This window comes from Entelurus aequoreus, linkage group LG05, assembly GCF_033978785.1.
Source record: "Entelurus aequoreus isolate RoL-2023_Sb linkage group LG05, RoL_Eaeq_v1.1, whole genome shotgun sequence".
NCBI classification, from domain to species: domain Eukaryota; kingdom Metazoa; phylum Chordata; class Actinopteri; order Syngnathiformes; family Syngnathidae; genus Entelurus; species Entelurus aequoreus.
This window is the reverse complement of record NC_084735.1, coordinates 87,143,276-87,170,022: the sequence shown is the minus strand read 5'-3', so window position 1 is coordinate 87,170,022 and position 26,747 is coordinate 87,143,276. Positions and strand designations below refer to the sequence as shown.

General features: G+C 32.7%; 2 protein-coding genes across 2 annotated transcripts in view; both read right to left on the bottom strand.

The window, feature by feature from the left end:
• Positions 1-2,328: 2,328 nt before the first annotated feature.
• Positions 2,329-19,914, bottom strand: pigs (phosphatidylinositol glycan anchor biosynthesis, class S). Its single transcript, XM_062049243.1, has 12 exons — positions 19,878-19,914; positions 17,550-17,689; positions 17,371-17,482; positions 15,463-15,552; positions 15,311-15,402; positions 14,998-15,238; positions 11,986-12,128; positions 11,781-11,895; positions 9,255-9,400; positions 6,373-6,461; positions 6,098-6,308; positions 2,329-6,033 (listed from the first exon to the last, which is right to left on the bottom strand). The coding sequence occupies exons 1-12, from the start codon at positions 19,894-19,896 to the stop codon at positions 5,755-5,757; spliced, it is 1,677 nt and encodes a 558-aa protein (XP_061905227.1). The 5' UTR covers positions 19,897-19,914; the 3' UTR covers positions 2,329-5,754.
• Positions 19,915-22,533: 2,619 nt separating this feature from the next.
• aldocb (aldolase C, fructose-bisphosphate, b) overlaps positions 22,534-26,747 on the bottom strand; it is a 28,335-nt gene continuing 24,121 nt past the window's right edge. Inside the window, exon 9 of the mRNA XM_062049247.1 lies at positions 22,534-23,279. Coding sequence (XP_061905231.1) covers positions 23,187-23,279 — 93 coding nt within the window. The 3' untranslated portion in view covers positions 22,534-23,186. The remainder of the gene's footprint in view (positions 23,280-26,747) is intronic.

The following is a 26,747-nucleotide window of genomic DNA, read 5'->3' as shown; positions in this document are numbered from 1 at the left end:
TGTGACGCTGCCCCCTGCAGGACGGAAGTGGGAGCTGCAGTTCAGTATTCATTTTGAGTTTATGTGACGCTGCCCCCTGCAGGACGGAAGTGGGAGCGGCAGTGCAGTATTCATTTTGAGTTTATGTGACGCTGCCCCCTGCAGGACGGAAGTGGGAGCTGCAGTGCAGTATTCATTTTGAGTTTATGTGACGCTGCCCCCTGCAGGACGGAAGTGGGAGCTGCAGTGCAGTATTCATTTTGAGTTTATGTGACGCTGCCCCTTGCAGGACGGAAGTGGGAGCTGCAGTACAGTATTCATTTTGAGTTTATGTGACGCTGCCCCCTGCAGGACGGAAGTGGGAGCTGCAGTACAGTATTCACTTTGAGTTTATGTGACGCTGCCCCCTGCAGGACGGAAGTGGGAGCTGCAGTGCAGTATTCATTTTGAGTTTATGTGACGCTGCCCCCTGCAGGACGGAAGTGGGAGCTGCAGTACAGTATTCATTTTGAGTTTATGTGACGCTGCCCCCTGCAGGACGGAAGTGGGAGCTGCAGTACAGTGAGTTTATGTGACGCTCCCTGCAGGACGGAAGTGGGAGCTGCAGTGCAGTATTCATTTTGAGTTTATGTGACCTCTACTGGAGGCTAGTGGGAGTTGCAGCACTTTCATGAATAGTTTATCGTCGAAAGAAAGGAATTTACTTTAACGTGGGTTTTTTTCCTTAAATAATTATTCTGGGGTTCAATGAAAGTATGATATTTTAGTAAAATTATGGATGCTGTTGCTTTGTTTTTGTTTTTATTAGATTAAATTGTTTTATTTAAATTATTGTTTAGGGTTTTAATAAAATGTTATTTTATTAAAATTATAAATGTTTATTATTTAAATAATTATTTAGGGGTTCATTAAAATTATGTTGTTTTTGTGTTATTTAAAGCATTCTTAAGGGTTATTTTTTTAATTTTTTTAAACATGAATGTTTTTTAAATAATTATTTAGGGGTTTCATGAAATTATGTTATTTTAGTAAAATTATGTTGTTTGTTTTTGTATTTAAATATTTATTTAGGGGTTTAATTAAATTATTTTGTTTTATTATTTAATTCATTGTGTAGGGTTTTAATAATGTGATTTTAGTAAAATTATAAATGTTGTTTTGTCTGTATCATTTAAATAATTTAGGGGTTTATTAAAATTATGTTTTTGTATTTAAAGCTTTCTTTAGGGGTTTTATAAAAACATGATGCATGCTTTTTTAAATAATTCTTTAAGGGTTTAATGAAATAATGTATTTTATCTTAGTAAAATTATGTATGATGTTGCTTTGTTTTTTTATTTAGATAATTATTAAGGGGTTTAATAAATGTATGTTTTATTATTTAAATAATTGTTTAGGGTTTTAATAAAATGTTATTTTAGTACAATTATAAATGTGGTGCATTGTCTTTATTATTTAAATAATTATTTAGGGGTTCATTAAAATTATGTTGTTTTTGTGTTATTTAAAGCATTCTTTATGGGTTTTTTTGTTTTTTTTAACATGTATGTTTTTTAAATAATTATTTAGGGGTTTCATGAAATTATGTTATTTTATTAAAATATGTATGATGTTGCTTTGTTTTTTTAATTTAAATATTTATTTAGGAGTTTAATTAAATTATGTTGTTTTATTATTTAAATCATTGTTTAGGTTTTAATAACATGTTTTAGTAAAATTATGGAGGCTGTTGCTTTGTTTTTTAGATTAAATAACTATCTAGGGGTTTAATAAAATTGTTTTATTTCAATCATTGTTTAGGGTTTTAAAAAAATGTTATTTTAGTAAAGTTATGGATGCTGTTGCTTTTTTTTAATTTAAAATATTTAGGGGTTTAAAAAAATTATGTTGTTTTATTATTGAAATCATTGTTTAGGGTTTTAATAAAATGTAATTTGTAAAATTATAAATGTTGCTTTGTCTTTATTATTCAAATAATTATTTGGGGGTTTAAAAAATTATGTTGTTTTATTATTTAAATCATTGTTTAGGGTTTTAATAAAATGTTATTTGTAAAATTATAAGTGTTGCTTTGTGTTTATTATTCAAATAATTATTTAGGGGTTTATTAAAATTATGTTTTTGTATTATTTAAAGCATTCTTTAGGGGTTTCATGAAAACATGATGTCTGTTTAAATAATTCTTTAGGGGTTTCATGAAATTATGTTTTAATTATTTAAAGTTCTTAAGGGGTTTAATCAAATTATGTATGTTGTTGATGTATGTTTTTGTACTACTTACTTATTCAGGGTTTTTAAAAAAAACATGTTGATTATCAAAAAGTACAATGTCAAATTATTTTTAATTTCTTTTATTAGTCAATAACTTATGAATTCAAATATAAAAACACACAACCATTCAAGTTCCTGTGGTTAACAATCACAGTAGACATTCATTATTTAGAAATCCTCCCCAACACAAACTTTAGTTTCCCCGCGGCCCAACAAAAAGCACGTACAGTCGTCCCTCGCCACGTCCCGCTTCAACATTACACATTTTTTAGGGAATCATTTTTTAAAGCCTATTCTACCATTTTTGGGTCCGAAAACCAGAGGCATTTTCAAGCCTAAATAGGACTATATATACACAAAAAAACAATCAATACTACGGTAGAAGAGTGCACTGTTCAGCATCGTGGCCACTGATTGGCTCAGCCTCACGCAGCATTACTATATCGGATTAAAAGAGCGTAAAGTGTGTTATGTTGAAAAACCTATTTAGAAAGTGATGTGTTATTTAAAGCATTCTTTAGGGGTTTTATAAAAACATGATGCATGTTTTTTTAAATAATTCTTTAGGGGTTTAATGAAATAATGTATTTTATTTTAGGAAAATTATGTATGATGTTGCTTTGTTTTTTTATTTAAACAATTATTTAGAGGCTTAATAAAATTGTTTTATTATTTAAATAATTGTTTAGGGTTTTAATAAAATGTTATTTTAGTAAAATTATAAATGTTGTTGCTTTGTCTTTATTAGTTAAATAATTTAGGGGTTTACTAAAATGATGTTGTTTTTGTATTATTTAAAGCATTCTTTAGGGGTTTTATAAAAACATGATGTATGTTTTTTCAATAATTGTTTTGGGGTTTCATGAAATAATGTATGTTATTTTAGTAAAATTATGTATGATGTTGCTTTGTTTTTTTTATTTTAACAATTATTTAGGGGTTTAATAAAATTGTTTTATTATTTAAATCATTGTTAAGGGTTTTAATAAAATGTTATTTTTGTAAAATTATAAATGTTTTGTCTTTATCACTTTGTCTTTATTTAAATAATTATTTAGGGGTTCATTAAAATTATGTTTTTGTATTATTTAAAGCATTTTTTAGGGGTTTTATAAAACATGATGCATGTTTTTTTAAATCATTCTTTAGGGGTTTAATTAAATAATGTATTTCATTTTAGAAAAATGATGTATGATGTTGCTTTGTTTTTTTATTTAAACAATTATTTAGGGGCTTAATAAAATTGTTTTATTATTTAAATAATTGTTTAGGGTTTTAATACAATGTTATTTTAGTAAAATTATAAATGTTGTTGCTTTGTCTTTATTATTTAAATCATTTAGGGGTTTACTAAAATTATGTTTTTGTATTATTTAAAGCATTCTTTAGGGGTTTTATAAAAACATGATGTATGTTTTTTCAATAATTCTTTCAGGGTTTCATGAAATTATGTATGTTATTTTAGTAAAATTATGTATGATGTTGCTTTGTTTTTTTATTTAAATATTTATTTAGAGGTTTAATTAAATTATGTTGTTTTATTAATTGAATCATTGTTTAGAGTTTTAATAAAATGTTATTTTTGTAAAATTAGAAATGTTTTGTCTTTATCACTTTGTCTTTATTTAAATAATTATTTAGGCGTTCATTAAAATTATGTTTTTGTATTATTTAAAGCATTTTTTAGGGGTTCTATTAAAACATGATGTATGTTTTTTCAATAATTCTTTCGGGGTTTCATGAAATTATGTATGTTATTTTAGTAAAATTATGTATGATGTTGCTTAAGTTTTTTTATTTAAATATTTATTTAGAGGTTTAATTAAATTATGTTGTTTTATTAATTGAATCATAATTTAATTAAACTCCTAAATAAATATTTAAATTAAAAAAAACAAAGCAACATCATACATAATTTTACTAAAATAACAATTTATTAAAACCCTAAACAATTATTTAAATAATAAAACAATTTTATTAAGCCCCTAAATAATTGTTTAAAAAAAAAAAAAAGCAACATCATACATCATTTTCGTAAAATGAAATACATTATTTAATTAAACCCCCAAAGAATTATTTTAAAAAACATGCATCATGTTTTATAGAACCCTTAAAAAATGCTTTAATACAAAAACATAATTTTAATGAACCCCTAAATAATTATTTAAATAAAGACAAAGTGATAAAGACAAAACATTTCTAATTTTACAAAAATAACATTTTATTAAAACCCTGAACAATTATTTAAATAATAAAACAACATAATTTAATTAAACCTCTAAATAAATATTTAAATAAAAAAACAAAGCAACATCATACATAATTTTACTAAAATAACATACATAATTTCATGAAACCCCGAAACAATTATTGAAAAAACCTACATCATGTTTTTATAAAACCCCTAAAGAATGCTTTAAATACAAAAACAACATCATTTTAGTAAACCCCTAAATTATTTAACTAATAAAGACAAAGCAACAACATTTATAATTTTACCAAAATAACATTTTATTAAAACCCTAAACAATTATTCAATTAATAAAACAACATAATTGAATTAAACCTCGAAATAAATATTTAAATAAAAAAACTTAAGCAACATCATACATAATTTTACTAAAATAACATACATAATTTCATTATTTAAAGCATTTTTTAGGGGTTCTATAAAACAGGATGCATGTTTTTTTAAATAATTCTTTAGGGGTTTAATGAAATAATGTATTTCATTTTAGGAAAATGATGTATGATGTTGCTTTGTTTTTTTATTTAAACAATTATTTAGGGGCTTAATAAAATTGTTTTATTATTTAAATAATTATTTAGGGTTTTAATAAAATGTTATTTTAGTAAAATTATAAAAGTGGTGGCTTTGTCTTTATTATTTAAATAATTTAGGGGTTGATGTTGTTTTTGTATTATTTAAAGCATTCTTTAGGGGTTTTATAAAAACATGATGTATGTTTTTTCAATAATCCTTTCGGGGTTTCATGAAATTATGTATGTTATTTTAGTAAAATTATGGATGCTGTTGCATTGTTTCTTTATTTAAATATTTATTTAGGGGTTTAATTAAATTATGTTGTTTTACTATTAAATCACTTAGGGTTTTAATAAAATGTTATTTTTGTCAAATTAAAAATGTTTTGTCTTTATCATTGAAATAATTATTTAGGGGTTTATTAAAATTATATTTCTGTATTATTTAAAGCATTCTTTAGGGGTTTTATGAAAACATGATGTCTGTTTCAATCATTCTTTAAGGGTTTAATGAAATAATGTATTTTATTTGATTTTTTATGTTGAAAAACCTATTTAAAAAGGGATGTGACTGACAATTTATGATTACGACTTCACGAGAATGTATTTATCCATATCAGAGGGACGACTGTTTCCCCAGCTTTTGTTCTGGTTTTGTCCCTTTTGAAATCAAACTCAGTGCGGTTGTTTTTCCGGATTAAAAAAACCACCAAACATGTTTTAATCCTATAATTTCTCCATTTAGTCCTTCTTGGCCTGCTTGTCCCTCCGCATCCGCCTCACCTCGGCCAGCACGCTGAGCAGCGACAGCAGGATGGGCACGCACACGGGCAGGAAGAGCGGGATGTAGATGGCGAACTTCTGGTCGTCGGGGAAGTAGAGGAGGTGCAGCAGCGACGGGTCAAAGAAGGCCCTCTCCGACGCCAACATGGCCTCCTTGCTGTACTGCAGGGCGAAGCCCAGGTTGCCGGCCTCCAGCTCGGCCACGGCCAGCTGCAGCGACGTGACGGCGTTGGACACCTGCGACGCCGCCACGTTAGCGGGCGTGTTTATATTACCCCCCCCCCCTCCCCCCATCTCTGACCTGCTGGGCGATGTTGTCGTTGATGACGATGTTGCCGATCTGGTCCAGCAGCTGCGCCAGCGAGGTGATGGCGGTGGTCGCCGTGGCCACGTTCTCCACGCTGCGGCTCCACATGAGGCGGTCCAGCTCCCAGTCGGCCAGGCCCGACGGGCCGGGGGGGGACACCAGGACGCCGGGGGGAGGCGACGAGGGCTGCACGCCCAGCAGCAGCCTGCAGGGGGGGCGTGCGGACGTTAGTAGGACGTCCCGACCGCGTGGGACGGGACGCGGGTTACCGTAGCTGCGCGAGGAAGACGCCCATGACGTTAGCCATGTTAATGTCCACGTCCACAGGAAGTGTCGTCTTGTTGTCCACATTGTAAACCTGCCAACACAGACATGTTTCAGGACTCATGGGTACGCTTCACATTCCAACGCATACGGTGCCGATTACCAGCGTCAGTATTTTGGTGAAAAAAAACATTGACCTTGTCCTCTTCTCCAATTCTCATTTGAAAGTGTCGGCTTCTTCATTCCAGTTAACAGTGCACCATTGTCTCCATGGAGTTGCTAACCTTTAAATACACTCCCCCCTTTTAGACCAGTTGATCTGCCGTCTCTTAATAATAATAATAATAATAATAATAATAGATTTTATTTGTAAAAAGCACTTTACATTGTGTAAACAACCTCAAAGTGCTACAGTGTATTAAAAAAATAAAAAGATAATAAAAAATAAAAAAAATAAAAACTAGAACAGCCAACTAGCTAGAACTAGTATGCATATATCTAAAAAAAAAGGATTTTTAAAAAAAAGAAGGGTTTTTATGCCTTTTTTAAAAGCATCCACAGTCTGTGGTGCCCTCAGGTGGTCAGGGAGAGCGTTCCACAGACTGGGAGCGGCGGAGGTGTCGTGCTCGTAGCTTTGACATTATTGTGAGGTTTTGTATTAGTGTTCATAAAAATAGATGTACCGGCCCCCAGACACATTTTGTTTCTCTAAATGTGGCCCCCGAGTCAAAATAATTGCCCAGGCCTGCTTTAAACAAAACCCCATTTTAGACCAGTTGATCTGCCGTCTCTTAATAATAATAATAATAATAGATTTTATTTGTGAAAAGCACTTTACATTGAGTAAACAACCTCAAAGTGCTACAGTGTATTAAAAAGAATTAATTTAAAAAAATAAAAATAAAAACTAGAACAGCAAAATAGCTAGAACTAGTATGCATATATCTAAAAAAAAAAAAGGCTTTTTTAAAAAGAAGGGTTTTTAAGCCTTTTTTAAAAGCATCCACAGTCTGTGGTGCCCTCAGGTGGTCAGGGAGAGCGTTCCACAGACTGGGAGCGGCGGAGCAGAAAGCCCGGTCTCCCGTTGTCCGTAGCTATGTCCTCGGAGGTTGTGTGGAGGATTTGGGGGTGAGCAGTTCTTTGAGGTAGAGGGGGGCATTTCCATGGAGGCACTGGTGGGTTAGCAGGGAGACTTTGAGTTCAATCCTGAGTGGAACAGGAAGCCAGTGAAGGGATTTGTGAACTGGTGTGATGTGGTCATATTTCCGCACTCTCGTCAGGATCCTAGCAGCACTTTTCCGCTCTGACCCCGTCTCTTGCGTGGTTATTAGGTGACCACAGATGATGCGCTAGCTGTTCAAAGTCAGGACCCGGGGTGGACCACTCATGTGTGCATCAGTTGGGGACGTCTCTGCGATGCTGACTTGTCTCCACTCAAGATGATCTCCTGCTGGCCCCACTATGGACTGGACTCTCACTATTATGTTAGATCCACTATGGACTGGACTCTCACTATTATATTAGATCCACTATGGACTGGACTCTCACACTATTATGTTAGATCCACTATGGACTGGACTCTCACTATTATGTTAGATCCACTATGGACTGGACTCTCACTATTATGTTAGATCCACTATGGACTGGACTCTCACACTATTATGTTAGATCCACTATGGACTGGACTCTCACTATTATGTTAGATCCACTATGGACTGGACTCTCACTATTATGTTAGATCCACTATGGACTGGACTCTCACACTATTATGTTAGATCCACTATGGACTGGACTCTCACTATTATGTTAGATCCACTATGGACTAGACTCTCACTATTATGTTAGATCCACTATGGACTAGACTCTCACTATTATGTTAGATCCACTATGGACTGGACTCTCACTATTATGTTAGATCCACTATGGACTGGGACTCTCACACTATTATGTTAGATCCACTATGGACTGGACTCTCACTATTATGTTAGATCCACTATGGACTGGACTCTCACACTATTATGTTAGATCCACTATGGACTGGACTCTCACTATTATGTTATATCCACTATGGACTGGACTCTCACAATATTATATTAGATCCACTATGGACTGGACTCTCACACTATTATGTTAGATCCACTATGGACTGGACTCTCACTATTATGTTAGATCCACTATGGACTGGACTCTCACAATATTATATTAGATCCACTATGGACTGGACTCTCACAATATTATATTAGATCCACTATGGACTGGACTCTCACACTATTATGTTAGATCCACTATGGACTGGACTCTCACACTATTATGTTAGATCCACTATGGACTGGACTCTCACTATTATGTTAGATCCACTATAGACTGGACTCTCACTATTATGTTAGATCCACTATGGACTGGACTCTCACAATATTATGTTAGATCCACTATGGATTGGACTCTCACTATTATGTTAGATCCACTATGGACTGGACTCTCACACTATTATGTTAGTGTGAGAGTGTAAAACTATACTATTTTTAGTCATGGTGGAAAGTAGGGGGGTGCAAAATATTTCCTTCTTCCTCGTTGGGGCGTAACAGAACATATTTGAGAAGCAGTGACTTATATAATCCTCTAATATTTGTCAAGATATTTACACAAAGTTAGCATTTAGCTATCTTTCCTGTGGTCTTCATGTCCATCCATCTCTGTCGCGTTATTTCATTGAATGACGGAACATGAAAGTCGTGGCGCTCCTTTGATGAGCCCACGCTCCGGGTGTTGCTGACGGAGGCTTGTCCATTGTCGCAGTGGACAAAACAAACAAAACGGGACCGAGAGATACCAGAAAAGGACCAAAAGTGGATTTCCCGGGGGGGAGAAAAAGCTGCAATTGTCTCACCATGATTCCTCCCCAGCGTGGCGAGTGGAAGGCATTGGACGCCACTTTGCTTTTCTTGCGGTCGAGGATGTGAAGCGGCGAATGTTGGGCGTCAGGCACGTAGAGCAGGAAGTTCAGCACCGGATTGGAAGACGCAGCATTGGAACCTGGGAAAGGAGTAAAGAACACTTATTTCAACCTTAAAACAACACTTGGGGTAAATAACACACTTATTTCAACCTTAAAACAGATTTTGGGGTAAAGAACACACTTATTTCAACCTTAAAACAGATTTTGGGGTAAAGAACACACTTATTTCAACCTTAAAACAACATTCAGGGTAAAAAAAACACTTATTTGAACAATACAACATAATTTGTGATAAACAACACACTTATTTCAACCTTAAAACAGATTTCGGGGTAAAGAACATACTTATTTAAAACAGAATTTGGGATAAAGAACACACTTATTTCAACAGTTAAAACTGAATTTGGGGTAAAGAAGACACTTATTTCAACCTTAAAACAACATTCAGTGTAAAAAACAATTATTTAAACCTCAAAACAACATTCGGGGTAAAGGACACACCTATTTAAACCTTAAAACAAAATTTGGGGTAAAGAACACTTATTTCAACCTTAAAACAACATTCAGGGTAAAAAATAATTATTCCAACCTTAAAACATCATTCAGGGTAAAAAAACAATTATTTAAACCTTATAAGAACATTTGGGGCAAAAAACACACTTAATTTCAACCTTAAAACAACATTCAGGGTAAAAAACCCACACTTATTTGAACAATACAACTGAATTTGGGGTAAATAACACACTTATTTAAACCTTAAAACAACATTCAGGGTAAAAAAACAATTATTTAAACCTTAAAACAACATTCAGGGTAAAGAACACTTATTTCAACCTTGAAACAACATTCGGGGGAAATAACACTTATTCAAACCTTAAAACAACATTTTGGGTAAATAACACACTTACTTAAACCTTAAAACAGAATTTGGGGTAAAGAACACACATGTTTCAACCTTAAAACATAATTTGAGGTAAAGAACACACTAATTCAAACCTTAAAACAACATTTGGGGTAAATAAGACACTTATTTCAACCTTAAAACCACATTTGGGGTAAATAACACACTAAACCTTAAAAGAACATTTGGGGTAAATATCACACTTATTTCAACCTTAAAACAGAATCTGGGGTAAAAAATACACTTATTTCAACCTTAAAACAACATTTATGGTAAAAAAAACAATTATTTAAACCTTAAAACAACATTCGGGGTAAAGGACACACCTATTTAAACCTTAAAACAGAATTTGGGGTAAAGAACACTTATTTCAACCTTAAAACAACATTCAGGGTAAAGGACACACCTATTTAAACCTTAAAACAAAATTTGGGGTAAAGAACACTTATTTCAACCTTCAAACAGAATTCAGGGTAAAAAACAATTATTCAAACCTTAAAACAACATTCTGGGTAAAGGACACACCTATTTCAACCTTAAAACATCATTCAAGGTAAATACAATCTATTTCAACCTTAAAACAGAATTTGGGGTAAAGAAAACACTTATTTCAACCTTAAAACATTCAGGGTAAAAAAACATACTTATTTCAACCTTAAAAGAGATTTGGGGGTAAAGAACACACTTATTTCAACCTTAAAAGAGATTTGGGGGTAAAGAACACACTTCTTTCTACCTTAAAAGAGATTTGGGGGTAAAGAACACACTTATTTCAACCTTAAAAGAGATTTGGGGGTAAAGAACACACTTATTTCAACCTTAAAAGAGATTTTGGGGTAAGGAACACACTTATTTCTACCTTAAAAGAGATTTGGGGGTAAAGAACACACTTATTTTAACCTTAAAAGAGATTTGGGGGTAAGGAACACACTTATTTCAACCTTAAAAGAGATTTGGGGGTAAAGAACACACTTATTTTAACCTTAAAAGAGATTTGGGGGTAAAGAACACACTTATTTCTACCTTAAAAGAGATTTGGGAGTAAAGAACACACTTATTTCTATCTTAAAAGAGATTTTGGGGTAAAGAACACACTTATTTCAACCTTAAAAGAGATTTGGGGGTAAAGAACACACTTATTTCTACCTTAAAAGAGATTTGGGGGTAAAGAACATACTTATTTCTACCTTAAAAGAGATTTGGGGGTAAAGAACACACTTATTTCAACCTTAAAAGAGATTTGGGGGTAAAGAACACACTTATTTTAACCTTAAAAGAGATTTGGGGGTAAAGAACACACTTATTTCTACCTTAAAAGAGATTTGGGGGTAAAGAACACACTTATTTCTACCTTAAAAGAGATTTGGGGGTAAAGAACACACTTATTTCTACCTTAAAAGAGATTTGGGGGTAAAGAACACACTTCTTTCAACCTTAAAAGAGATTTTGGGGTAAGGAACACACTTCTTTCTACCTTAAAAGAGATTTGGGGGTAAAGAACACACTTATTTCGACCTTGTTACAACATTTGAATGACAATCAGAAATGGGGGTTACCCAGCCGAGCCTCCACGGGGTTGATGACGTGCGCCAGGCTGTCGGCGCTCAGCGTGTAGACGGCGCGGCTGCTGTCGAAGCGGGCGTTGACGCCCAGCATGGTGTAGTGCAAGGTCTGCAAACACCACACGTTACCACGGCGACTACTTTTACTCATTTCAAGTAGTAGTAGCACTGATGCTAATTGTGTGGCGTTGGCGCCGACCTGAGAGTCCACGCTAAAGTTGGTGAGAGGGGCCAGTTTGGAGAGCAGCGGTTGGATGTGGCTCTGCACGGCGCCCTCTATGTCCCAGTGTAGTCGGTGCGACTTGGGGTCAGGATTCAGCAGACTGAAGGTTATTTCATAACCTGGAGGACATTACAAAAAAGGTTTATTAATGTTTAATAGTTTTTATGTTAGCGTTTCATAGGCTAAATACATATTCAAAACCTTCTCAGACTTGGGGGGGGGGGTTTGGGTGTATTTCCAAAAAAAAAAAAAAAAAAAAAATTTTTTTTTTTTTTTACATAAATAAATACAATCATGTGTGCTTTGGGACTGTATCCCTGCAGACTGTATTGATCTATATTGATATATAATGTATATATTGTGTTTTTTATGTTGATTTCATTAAAAAAATAAAAATAAACAATTTCTTGTGCGGCCCGGTACCAATCGGTCCGCGGACCGGTACCGGGCCGCGGCCCGGTGGTTGGGGACCACTGCTCTAAATCACTTTAAAAATGCATACAAAAAACCTTTTGAATTCTATAAGCAGTAGTTCATCCTCACTAGATTCAGCTTCAAAAAGATAAGGTTGTAAATAGGGATGTCCGATAATGGCTTTTTGCCGATATCCGATATGCCGATATTGTCCAACTCTTTAATTACCGATACCGATATCAACCGATACCGATATCAACCGATATATACAGTCGTGGAATTAACACATTATTATGCCTAATTTGGACAACCAGGTATGGTGAAGATAAGGTACTTTTTAAAAAAATGATTCAAATAAAATAAGATAAATAAATTAAAAACATTTTCTTGCATAAAAAAGAAAGTAAAACAATATAAAAACAGTTACATAGAAACTAGTAATGAATGAAAATGAGTAAAATGAAGTGTTAAAGGTTAGTACTATTAGTGGAGCAGCAGCACGCACAATCATGTGTGCTTACGGACTGTATCCCTTGCAGACTGTATTGATATATATTGTTAATATTAATAACTGTATCCCTTGCAGACTGTATTGATATATATTGATATATAATGTAGGAAGCAGAATATTAATAACAGAAAGAAACAACCCTTTTGTGTGAATGAGGAGGGAGGTTTTTTGGGTTGGTGCACTAATTGTAAGTGTATCTTGTGTTTTTTATGGGGATTTAATAAAAAAAAAAATAAAATAAAAACGATACTGATAATAAAAAAAACGATACCGATAATTTCCGATATTACATTTTACCGCATTTATCGACATCTCTAGTTGTAAATCCTCATTTGTCCAAAGTTTGGGGTCACCCAAACAATTTAGTGGAATAGCCTTCATTTCTAAGAACAAGAATAGACTGTCGACTTTCAGATGAAAGTTCTCTTTTTCTGGCCATTTTGAGCGTTTAATTGACCCCACAAATGTGATGCTCCAGAAACTCAATCTGCTCAAAGGAAGGTCAGTTTTGTAGCTTCTGTAACGAGCTAAAGTGTTTTCAGATGTGTGAACATGATTGCACAAGGGTTTTCTAATCATCAATTAGCCTTCTGAGCCAATGAGCAAACACATTGTACCATTAGAACACTGGAGTGATAGTTGCTGGAAATGGGCCTCTATACACCTATGTAGATATTGCACCAAAAAGCAGACATGTGCAGCTAGAATAGTCATTTAGCACATTAGCAATGTATAGAGTGTATTTCTTTAAAGTTAAGACTAGTTTAAAGTTATCTTCATTGAAAAATAAGGACATTTTAATGTGACCCCAAACTTTTGAACGGTAGTGTATATTGTACATATTACATATTGTTATGAAGGTGTCTGTTACTACATTATATATATACTTGCAGTGTGTATATTGTACATATTACATATTGTTATGAAGGTGTCTGTTACTACATTATATATATACTTGCAGTGTGTATATTGTACATATTACATATTGTTATGAAGGTGTCTGTTACTACATTATATATATACTTGCAGTGTGTATATTGTACATATTACATATTGTTATGAAGGTGTCTGTTACTACATTATATATATACTTGCAGTGTGTATATTGTACATATTACATATTGTTATGAAGGTGTCTGTTACTACATTATATATATACTTGCAGTGTGTATATTGTACATATTACATATTGTTATGAAGGTGTCTGTTACTACATTATATATATACTTGCAGTGTGTATATTGTACATATTACATATTGTTATGAAGGTGTCTGTTACATTATGTATATACTTGCGGTGTGTATATAAAACATTACATATTGTTATGAAGGTGTCTGTTACTACATTATATATATATACTTGCAGTGTATATATTGTACATATTATATATTGTTATGAAGGTGTCTGTTACTACATTATATATATACTTGCAGTGTGTATATTGTACATATTACATATTGTTATGAAGGTGTCTGTTACTACATTATATATATACTTGCAGTGTGTATATTGTACATATTACATATTGTTATGAAGGTGTCTGTTACTACATTATATATATACTTGCAGTGTGTATATTGTACATATTACATATTGTTATGAAGGTGTCTGTTACTACATTATATATATACTTGCAGTGTGTATATTGTACATATTACATATTGTTATGAAGGTGTCTGTTACATTATGTATATACTTGCGGTGTGTATATAAAACATTACATATTGTTATGAAGGTGTCTGTTACTACATTATATATATATACTTGCAGTGTATATATTGTACATATTATATATTGTTATGAAGGTGTCTGTTACTACATTATATATATACTTGCAGTGTGTATATTGTACATATTACATATTGTTATGAAGGTGTCTGTTACTACATTATATATATACTTGCAGTGTGTATATTGTACATATTACATATTGTTATGAAGGTGTCTGTTACTACATTATATATATACTTGCAGTGTGTATATTGTACATATTACATATTGTTATAAAAAACGATGTATTGGCACACCCGTGACTGCAATAAAAGTTGAAAGTGTTCCCAACCTGGACTGGACTTGAAGGCTCTCATGCTGTCAGCTTTGCTGTGTCGACTTCCCGGGCTGAGACGCACTCGGTTGCTGAGGGCGGCCGCGATGTCGCCGTGGCTGAACGACATCACCCGCAGCACCTTCTTGACCCGCGGCTCCAGCCGAGCCAACAGCTGGTCCAGCGTCCTGGCCGCGCCCGTCTGGGCGTGGGCGCGCAGCAGAGCCGTGCGTCGCCGGCCGACATACACCTCCACGTCCTGGAGACGGCAGATCATCATTCACGCAAACTTTTTTTTTTGGAGCCAAAACGAGTTGGGAGTTTGAAAAACCTGGGGCAGCAGCAAAGAGGAGCCCGGGATCACGTAGACCACCAAAGAACCGCACGGACTCTCGCTGAGCGTGTGCAGGGACAGGTCCGACTCTAAAAGGACACAAAAAGTCAAACACGACCTCGAAGGAGCTCGGCGACGGCGAGGCTGACCGGCGGCGGTGGGCTTGTTGAGGGCGTCCTCCTCCATGACAGTTGCTGTGCGGTAACGTGTCTCATACCTGTAAGACAGAGAGGTGGCCCCTGCAGACAAAAAAGAGCCAAAGCCAAACTGAAATGCTTTGTGAGTTCAAACCCCGGCCGAGTCATACCAAAGACTATACAAAAGGGAGCCATTACCTCCCTGCTTGGCACGCAGCATCAAGGGTCGGAATTGGGGCTTAAATCACCAAAAAATTATTCTCGGGCGTGGCCACCGCAGCTGCTCACTGCTCCCCTCACCTCCCAGGGGGTGATCAAGGGTGATGGGTCGAATGCAAAGAATAATTTCGCCACACCTAGTGTGTGTGTGTGTGTGTGTGTGTGTGTGTGTGTGTGTGTGTGTGTGTGTGTGTGTGTGTGTGTGTGTGTGTGATTATCATTGTACTGTGGATGCTTTTAAAAAAGGCTTGAAACTAGGGATGTCCGATAATGGCTTTTTGCCGATATACGATATTGTCCAACTCTTTAATTACCGATACTGATATCAACCGATATATGCAGTCGTGGAATTAACACATTATTATGCCTAATTTGGACAACCAGGTATGGTGAAGATAAGGTACTTTTTTAAAAAATGAATCAAATAAAATAAGATAAATAAATTAAAAACATTTTCTTGCATAAAAAAGAAAGTAAAACAATATAAAAACAGTTACATAGAAACTAGTAATGAATGAAATGAGTAAAATGAAGTGTTAAAGGTTAGTACTATTAGTGGAGCAGCAGCACGCACAATCATGTGTGCTTACGGACTGTATCCCTTGCAGACTGTATTGATATATATTGATATATAATGTAGGAAGCAGAATATTAATAACAGAAAGAAACAACCCTTTTGTGTGAATGAGTGTAAATGGAGTTTTTTTGGCTTGGTGCACTAATTGTAAGTGTATCTTGTGTTTTTTATGTGGATTTAATTTAAAAAAAACAAAAAAAACAAAAAAAACACGATACCGATAAAAAAAAAACCCGATACCGATAATTTCCGATATCACATTTTAACACATATATCGGCCGATATATGTTTTTAAAAAAGCTTTTTTTTTTTTTTTTTTTTTAGATATATGCATACTAGTTCTAGCTATTTTGCTGTTCTAGTTTTTATTTTTATTTTTTATTATTTTTAATACACTGTAGCACTTTGAGGTTGTTTACTCAATGTAAAGTGCTTTTTACAAATAAAATCTATTATTATTATTATTATTAAGAGACGGCAGATTATTATTATTATTATTATTAAGAGACGGCAGATCAACTGGTCTAAAAGGGGGGTGTGTTTAAAGCAGGCCTGGGCAATTATTTTGACTCGGGGGCCACATTTAGAGAAACAAAATGTGTCTGGGGGCCGGTACATCTATTTTTATGAACACTAATACAAAACCTCACAATAATGTCAAAGCTACGAGCACGACACCTCCGCTGCTCCCAGTCTGTGGAACGCTCTCCCTGACCACCTGAGGGCACCACAGACTGTGGATGCTTTTAAAAAAGGCTTAAAAACCCTTCTTTTTAAAAAAGCCTTTTTTTTTTTAGATATATGCATACTAGTTGTAGCTATTTTGCTGTTCTAGTTTTTATTTTTATTTTTTTAAATTAATTCTTTTTAATACACTGTAGCACTTTGAGGTTATTTACTCAATGTAAAGTGCTTTTTACAAATAGAATCTGATAGCGGCCCAATTTCTCGCGTCACAGCAGCCAATGCTGCGTCTACTTATAACATGTCTATGGCAGAACCACCCTAAACACTTTCAACTGTCAACCACCTGTGATGGACACTGTTGCCACCTACAGGACGGGGGTGGAACATAACCCTCCCGAGTTGAATTTCCCTGTGTGTTTGTGTCCATATGAAATCACCATCTATGGCGTGATCCTCCACGTGTGTCCGTGTCTGGGGGATGTTCTTGTGCTGCTCCGCCACCAGCGTCCCCCGCGCGAACACAACCTCCACGTCGGCGCTCAGGAGCAGCTGGGAGAGAAGATGACAGCGGAAGATGGGACAATGGAAGAGGAGGGGGAAGAAGACCGAGGCGCACCTGGAGGTTACCCAGCTCCTGGATCTCGCTGACAGGCAACCAGGCGCGGTACGTGGTGGTGGTCCGCCACCACAGAGGTACCCCCAGGAGGATGACCATGGCGGCGATGGACATGGAGGCCAGCTTGCAACGCCGACGCTCTGACAAATGAAAAGAAAAATTGTCTTTTTTTTATGCACATTAATATTTTATACAACTGCAAGCTAACTAATGTTGCCCTCTAAACGTCATCACATCAACACTGGCTTTATTCTTTCATCAAAGCTTACATAGCGACGTTATTTGTCTTCTTCACACTTTTACGGCAGTTGCCATCCACGTGTTGCATCACTGCCATCTTCAGGTTCATTTTGGAAGTGCATTACAGTCTCATTACAGGTATTGGTTATGGTTTGAATTAGGGATGCAGTGTTTCCCATAAACTGCGGTGGGGGCGTGGCTATGGGCGTGGTCACCATGACATCATCGAGCAATTTGCATAATTTACTACAATCATATGATTTTCTCTAAAAAGGCTCAAAAAATGTGTACTTACTAATTAATAATAACAGTTTTGTTTTAAACGTCCATCCATCCATTTTACAATATAATTACAACACTTTATGTACATATTTATATACAGATTTGAACAATAAGTTATTCACTGAAATATATTTATTAATTGTGGTTCTTACAAAAAATATATCTTGTAAAATATAAAAGCTAAAATGTCTCTTAAAGCTCTGCCCCTTTAATTAGTGCGTACTAAATCATTTAACTTTAGCCTACTACTACAAGCATATTATTTACCAGCAACATAAAGTGAAACAGAGGCAGAGGTGTCCTGTCACAGTCAGTAACAAATAAACAGAAAACAGTAGTGGTCAAATACAAATAAGGCAACAAGAGAAGTATCCTACACTTCTCTTTTGTAAAGTAAATGTGAACAGCCTATATGGGCATCTACATCTACTATATGATTTGCCTGAGAAGCTGGACAGGACAAAAAAAAAAAAAAAAAAAAAAATGTTTTTATTTTTTAAATTTGTGGCGGACGTAATTCTTTCGTGGCGGGCCGCCACAAATAAATGAATGTGTGGGAAACACTGGGATGTCCGATAATGGCTTTTTGCCGATATCTGATATTGACCAAACCCTTAATTACCGATACAGATATCAACCGATACCGATATCAACCGACACCGATATATACAGTCGTGGAATTAACACATTATTATGCCTAATTTGGACAACCAGGTATGATGAAGATAAGATCCTTTTTAAAAAAAATAAAAAATATGATTAAATTAAAAACATTTTCTTGCATAAAAAAGAAAGTATAACAATATAAAAACAGTTACATAGAAACTAGTAATGAATGAAAATGAGTAAAATGAAGTGTTAAAGGTTAGTACTATTAGTGGAGCAGCAGCACGCACAATCATGTGTGCTTACGGACTGTATCCCTTGCAGACTGTATTGATATATATTGATATATCATGTAGGAAGCAGAATATTAATAACAGAAAGAAACAACCCTTTTGTGTGAATGAGTGTAAATGGGGGAGGGAGGTTTTTTGGGTTGGTGCACTAATTGTAAATGTATCTTGTGTTTTTTATGTTGATTTAATAAAAAATAAAAAACAAAATTAAATTTAAAAAAAACAATACCGATAATAAAAAAAAATTATACCGATAATTTCAGATATTACATTTTAAAGCATTTATCGGCCAATAATATCGGTAGGCCAATATTATCGGACATCTCTAATAATAATGTGTTAATTCCACGACTGTATATATCGGTATCGGTTGATATCGGAATCGGTAATTAAGAGCTGGACAATATCGGATATCGGCAAAAAAGCCATTATCGGCCATCTCTAGTTTTACCCTTTAAAATCGTTTTTAATCATATTTATTTCTATGTTGTTTTTATATTGGTTTTAAATTTATTTATTTTGTGTTTTTATTCAGTCATTGGTAGAGCTAAGGATACTATTTGAATATTGTTTTTAATATTGTTGTGCAGCACAACAATGTTGTTTAAATGTGCTATATAAATAAAGTGGAAGTGAAGTGAGCTCCAACCAAAACTTGAATGGATCGATCCTTCAAAAAATATCTGACCCAATTCAAAAATGTTCCCCCCTAATAACCATAGCATGGAACTTCATTATCAGATTGCTCTCGCTTTGATATGGAGCAAACATACCCCTTTTTTCGAATACGTACAGACGTCTCTTATGATAAACTTACACGTGTTTGACGTCAGGGCTACGTGTGCGCAGCGACGTTATTTGTTTGATGTTATTTGGAATAATCATGTACAGAAAACAAAGCACTCACCCACTTCCGCGGTCGCCATCTTTGTCAGGGCGTGGCTTCTTCCGCGTCACAAGCCACCTGATCAAATATGTGACGTCCCATTTTCATTTACGGCAATTCTTTTCTTTCTTTTTTTACAAAATGAACATGTGTTATCTACCGTTGCACAGGTTGTCCTGTGTATTTTATTTAGTTGTCGCTAAATATTGTCTGTTTAGAAGAAACAAAAAAACTATATTCGGTAAGAAGACGTGATAAAGGTTTTTGAGCAAGTATAGTAACTTGCGTTGTTCTTTACGTCACAAATGACAGTTTACGTCAGTTGATGTACTACCATTAAACACCGGCGTCGCAATGTAACATTTTTAGTTTTGTTTAGTTTCCTTCGCTTTTTCATACTGGATTCAACTTACATTACCGAGGAAAAAAAGTGGCATTCATACTAAATTAAAAATGTCTGATTTAAGGAATATAAAAAATAACATTATGAACACTACATATTTATGTGGTTAATCAAACTAGTTGTCCAAAGTGTGGCCAAGGGCCATTTGCGGCCCACCGCTATTTGTTTAACTGCCCGCGGCACATTCTACAAATACTATTAAAAAAAAAAAACATTATAAAATGGCAAGAAAAAACAAACATAACGAGAAAAGTTGCAATGTTGACAGTAATAACACAACGCTGACATGCAGGCTGGTTTTATTTAAAGCTGTCATTGCAAAAAAATTAAAAATAAAAATAATGAATGAAATTAATGTTATTGACCCATTTATGGCTCAGATTACTTCACATGAAATATTGCACTTGTTTGGGGAAATACTCCATATTTTGTGTGTTTGACAAAAAGGGCACAAAACAAAAACAAAAAAACATTAACAAATAATAAAACATCTAAAAAATAATAACAAATGTACGACTTCTTTTAAGTGGGGTCCTCTTGGATCCTCAATAATTGTAGTATATTTATATTATATGTAGTACCTTTTCTTTAAAACTGTCATTGCTAAAAAAAAAAAAAAATTAAATTAAAATCAATGTTATGTATTATTGACCCATTTAAGGCTCCAATTAGTTCACATAAAATATTCCACTTTGAAATATTTTTGGAGGAAAATATGCCATATTTTGTTTGTTTGACAAAAAGGGCAAGAAAACAAACAAAAATACTAATAAAAAATTATAATTGAGTGATTGAGCTGAAGTTGATCTAGATGTGTACATATATATACATATTATATTCATACACATCCACATATATATACATACATACATATATATATATATATATACATACATACATATATATATATACATACACATACATACATATATACACATGCATACATATATATACAGTATATCAATCAATCAATCAATGTTTATTTATATAGCCCTAAATCACAAATGTCTCAAAGGGCTGTACAAGCCACAACGACATCCTCGGTACAGAGCCCACATACGGGCAAGGAAAACTCACCCCAGTGGGACGTCAATGTGAATGACTATGAGAAACCTTGGAGAGGTTAGTAATAATAATAATAATAATAATTATAATAATAATAGTAAATAGTAAGTATATGCATAAATATATATTTACATATGTATATATATATATATTTATATATATATACAGATATAATTATACATATATATACACATATAAATATATGTATAATATATATATAACAATTTATATAATAATATATTTATAATTTTTAAAAACATATATATATATATATATATATATATATATATATATATATATATATATATATATATATATATATATATATATATATATATATGTCTTAATTGGATTATCCAAAAAAAATAGTGCTCGATACCGTGGTAGAGCGTAATATGTATGTGTGGGAAAAAATCACAAGACTATTTCATCTCTACAGGCCTGTTTCATGAGGGTTTCCTCAATCATCAGGAGATTGAAATATCCTGATGATTGAGGAAACCCTCATGAAACAGGCCTGTAGAGATGAAATAGTCTTGTGATTTTTTCCCACACATACACACACATATATATATATATATATATATATATATATATGTTTAAAAAAAAAAATCAAAACACATGTTTTTAAAAATTATTATATATATTATAAAAATTATATATATTATATATATATTATATATATATATATATATATATATATATATATATAAACGTTAAAAGTAAAAAAAATAAAAATAAATGTATGACTTGTTTTTAAAAATGTTATGAGTGGGGCCCTTTTGGATCCTCAAGAGTTTCAGTGTATCATATTCAGTGCTTTAAAAAACCCAAAAACTGTAATTACTAAATAATAAAAAATCAATGTTGTCAGGAATTATTGACCTATTTAAGGCTCCAATTACTTCACAGCAAATATTCCACTTTGAATTTTTTTTTGGGGGGAAATAGTCATAAAAACAGGGTATTGACAAAAAATGCATTAAACCAAAACAACTTTATATAGACATAATTTAAGCTTTGAATGAGTATTTTTTATATATATATGACTTCCGGGTCCCCGGGACCAAACTTGAAGAGAGCTTGACAGGTAAAAAACAAACAAAAAAACAATACATTGTATTGGTTTTGAAAAAAAAAAAAGTGAAAATGTGTGTGCTGCCCCCAGTGGTAAATGTTTGAACTACAGGACAAATACCTCTGCTACTGTTAATAGTTTAATATAGTAGATTTATTTTCACTATGTGACACACTGAGTGCTTCAAGAACAATATCAACACAAACATTGCATTTTTTCCCAGTACAGCAGTGAGTGTCTCCTCGCGTTGGTCCGAGCGCCCTCCGCCGCCGTCGCTTGACACGTCGCTCTTCTGGCGGTGGGGCCGGCGTGAGGAGGCGGGAGCGGGAACGACACACAATAGACAGCTTCACACTAAACTGGCGCAACTGAAAGCCAAGGTTAACACTCAAGACTGGACACGCGAGTTGACTGACGGGAGGAAAGACCTTGCGTGTGCCGCCTTGGCGTACAACAAGCCCTCGCATCTTCACACTGAAAAATGTCTTGTTGGTCCCACTGGGAGGATTTCGGCGTTTTTTAAAGCACGAGTGCGTTCAGCGAGTTACAGACACAAACATGCTGGTCCAACATGAGACAAAACATGGACAAGACAAGAAGGCTACCTAGTTTGTTCCATCAGATGAGGAAAACACTGCAGCTCCCTTTTAGTAGTTTGACATTCTGATGTGAAATATCTAATAATAATAATAATAATAGAGTAGACAGTGGTGGATGTCGGAGCTGTGGGGGTTAATAGCGGAGCAGATACAAGACTAACGAGGCCGCGGTCACACGTGCTGCTTTAGTAGGCGTGGTTGGCCACGTAGAGGGACTGGCCCGCGGCGCCGCCGGCGCTGGAGGTCTCGTACTTGCCCAGGGCGGCCAGGCCGTTTGCCTGCATCGGAAAAGAAGGTTTTTAAAAACAGGCGGATGTGTTTTTATGTTGGTCTGGCTTAGTTCTTGCCTCGTGCCTCACTTAAAGTGCTGAGTTTACAATCTGGGATATGAGCAACCTTTGGAGGGAAAAAGAGGAACACTTCTAACAGCCCCCCAAAAATAATATATTCATTATTATTGTTATTATAGATAGATAGATAGATAGATAGATAGATAGATAGATAGATAGATAGATAGATAGATAGATAGATAGATAGATAGATAGATAGATAGATAGATAGATAGATAGATAGATAGATAGTACTTTATTGATTCATTCAGGAGCGTTCCCTCAGGAAAATTAAACATTTTATTAAAATATTAAAATAAAAATTATATATGTGAATGTCCATATACATTTTACACTAAAAAAATCCTCAACTTATTATTATTATTAAATGTGTGAATGTCCAAACATTCACACATTTAACATTCTACACCAAAAAAATAATATATTCATTATTATTGTTGTTATATATATATATGAATGTCCAAGCATTCACATATATAACATTCTACACCAAAAAAAAATCAATGTATTATTATTATTATATATGTGAATGTTCAAGCATTCACATATACTGTATAACATTCTACACCAAAAACAATCATCAATTTATTATCATTAAATGTGTAAACATTCACACATTTAACATTCTACACTAAAAAGTCATATATGTATTATATTATTATTATTATGATTATATGTGTGAATGTGCAAACATTCACATAAATAACATTCTACCTAAAAAAAAAATCATCAATTTATTATTATTATTATATATGTGAATGTCCAAGCAATCACATATATAACATTCTACACCAAAAAAATCATCAATTTATTATTATTATACATGTGAATGTCCAAGCATTCACATATATAACATTCTACACCAAAAAAAAATCAATGTATTATTATTATTATTATTATATATGTGAATGTTCAAGCATTCACATATATAACATTCTACACCAAAAAAAAATCAATGTATTATTATTATTATTATTATATATGTGAATGTTCAAGCATTCACATATACTGTATAACATTCTACACCAAAAACAATCATCAATTTATTATCATTAAATGTGTGGATGTCCAAACATTCACACATTTAACATTCTACACCAAAAAAATAATATATTCATTATTATTGTTATTATATATATATATGAATGTCCAAGCATTCACATATATAACATTCTACACCAAAAAAAAATCAATGTATTATTATTATTGTTATTATATATGTGAATGTTCAAGCATTCACATATACTGTATAACATTCTACACCAAAAACAATCATCAATTTATTATCATTAAATGTGTGGATGTCCAAACATTCACACATTTAACATTCTACACTAAAAGTCATATATGTATTATATTATTATTATTATGATTATATGTGTGAATGTGCAAACATTCACATACCGTAAATAACATTCTACCTAAAAAAAAATCATCAATTTATTATTATTATTATATATGTGAATGTCCAAGCAATCACATATATAACATTCTACACCAAAAAAATCATCAATTTATTATTATTATACATGTGAATGTCCAAGCATTCACATATATAACATTATACACCAAAAAAATCATCAATTATCATTAAATGTGTGAATGTCCAAACATTCACACATTTAACATTCTACACCAAAAAAAATCATATATGTATTATATTATTATGATTATTATTATATGTGTGAATGTCCAAACATTCACATAAATAACATTCTACCTAAAAAAAAATCATCAATTTATTATTATTATTATTATTATATATGTGAATGTCCAAGCATTCACATATATAACATTCTACACCAAAAAAATCATAAATTAATTATCATTAAATGTGTGAATGGCCAAACATTCACACATTTAAAATTCTACACTAAAAAAATCATATATGTATTATAGTATTATTATTATTATGATTATTATATGTGTGAATGTCCAAACATTCACATAAATAACAATATACCTAAAAAAAAAAAAATCAATTTATTATTATTATTATATATGTGAATGTCCAAGCATTCACATATATAATATTCTACAAAAAAAAAGAAAAATTATTATTATTCTTATTATATATGTGAATGTCCAAGCATTCACATATATAACATTCTACACCAAAAAATCATCAAATTATTATCATTAAATGTGTGAATGTCCAAACATTCACACATTTAAAATTCTACACTAAAAAAATCATATATGTATTATATTATTATTATTATATGTGTGAATGTCCAAACATTCACATAAATAACATTATACCTAAAAAAAAAAAATCAATTTATTATTATTATTATATATGTGAATGTCCAAGCATTCACATATATAATATTCTACAAAAAAAAAAAAATATTATTATTATTCTTATTATATATGTGAATGTCCAAGCATTCACATATATAAAATTCTACACCAAAAAATCATCAAATTATTATCATTAAATGTGTGAATGTCCAAACATTCACACATTTAAAATTCTACACAAAAAAAATCATATATGTATTATATCATTATTATTATTATTATTATATGTGTGAATGTCCAAACATTCACATAAATAACATTATACCTAAAAAAAAAAATCAATTTATTATTATTATTATATATGTCAATGTCCAAGCATTCACATATATAATATTCTACAAAAAAAATAAAAATATTATTATTCTTATTATATATGTGAATGTCCAAGCATTCACATATATAACATTCTACACCAAAAAATCATCAAATTATTATCATTAAATGTGTGAATGTCCAAACATTCACACATTTAACATTCTACACCAAAAAATCATATATGTATTATATTATTATTATGATTATTCTTATATTTGTGAATGTCCAAACATTCACATAAATAACATTGTACCTCAAAAAAATCATTAATTTATTATTATTATTATATATGTGAATGTCCAATCATTCACATATATAACATTCTACATTAAAAAAAAAATCTATTTATTATTATTATTATTAAATGTGTGAATGTCCAAACATTCACACATTTAACATTCTACACCAAAAAAAATAATATATGAATTATTATTGTTATTATATATGTGAATGTCCAAGCATTCACATATATAACATTCTACACCAAAAAAAATCATCAATTTATCATCATTAAATGTGTGACTGTCCAAACATTTACACATTTAACATTCTACAACAAAAAATCATATATGTATTATATTATTATTATTATATGTGTGAATGTCCAAACATTCACATAAATATTCTACCTCGAAAAAATCATCAATTTTATTATTATTATAAATGTCCAAACATTCACATAAATAACATTCTACCTCAAAAAAATCATCAATTTATTATTATTATTATTATTATATATGTGAATGTCCAAGCATTCACATGTATAACATTCTACAT

Coding starts and splice junctions, on each gene's coding strand:
- pigs (XM_062049243.1), bottom strand. Junction 17,483..17,549: donor AGGAGCTGGGTAACCTCCAG/GTGCGCCTCGGT, acceptor CTTCTCTCCCAG/CTGCTCCTGAGCGCCGACGT. Junction 9,401..11,780: donor CCCCGTGGAGGCTCGGCTGG/GTAACCCCCATT, acceptor CTCCTTTCCCAG/GTTCCAATGCTGCGTCTTCC.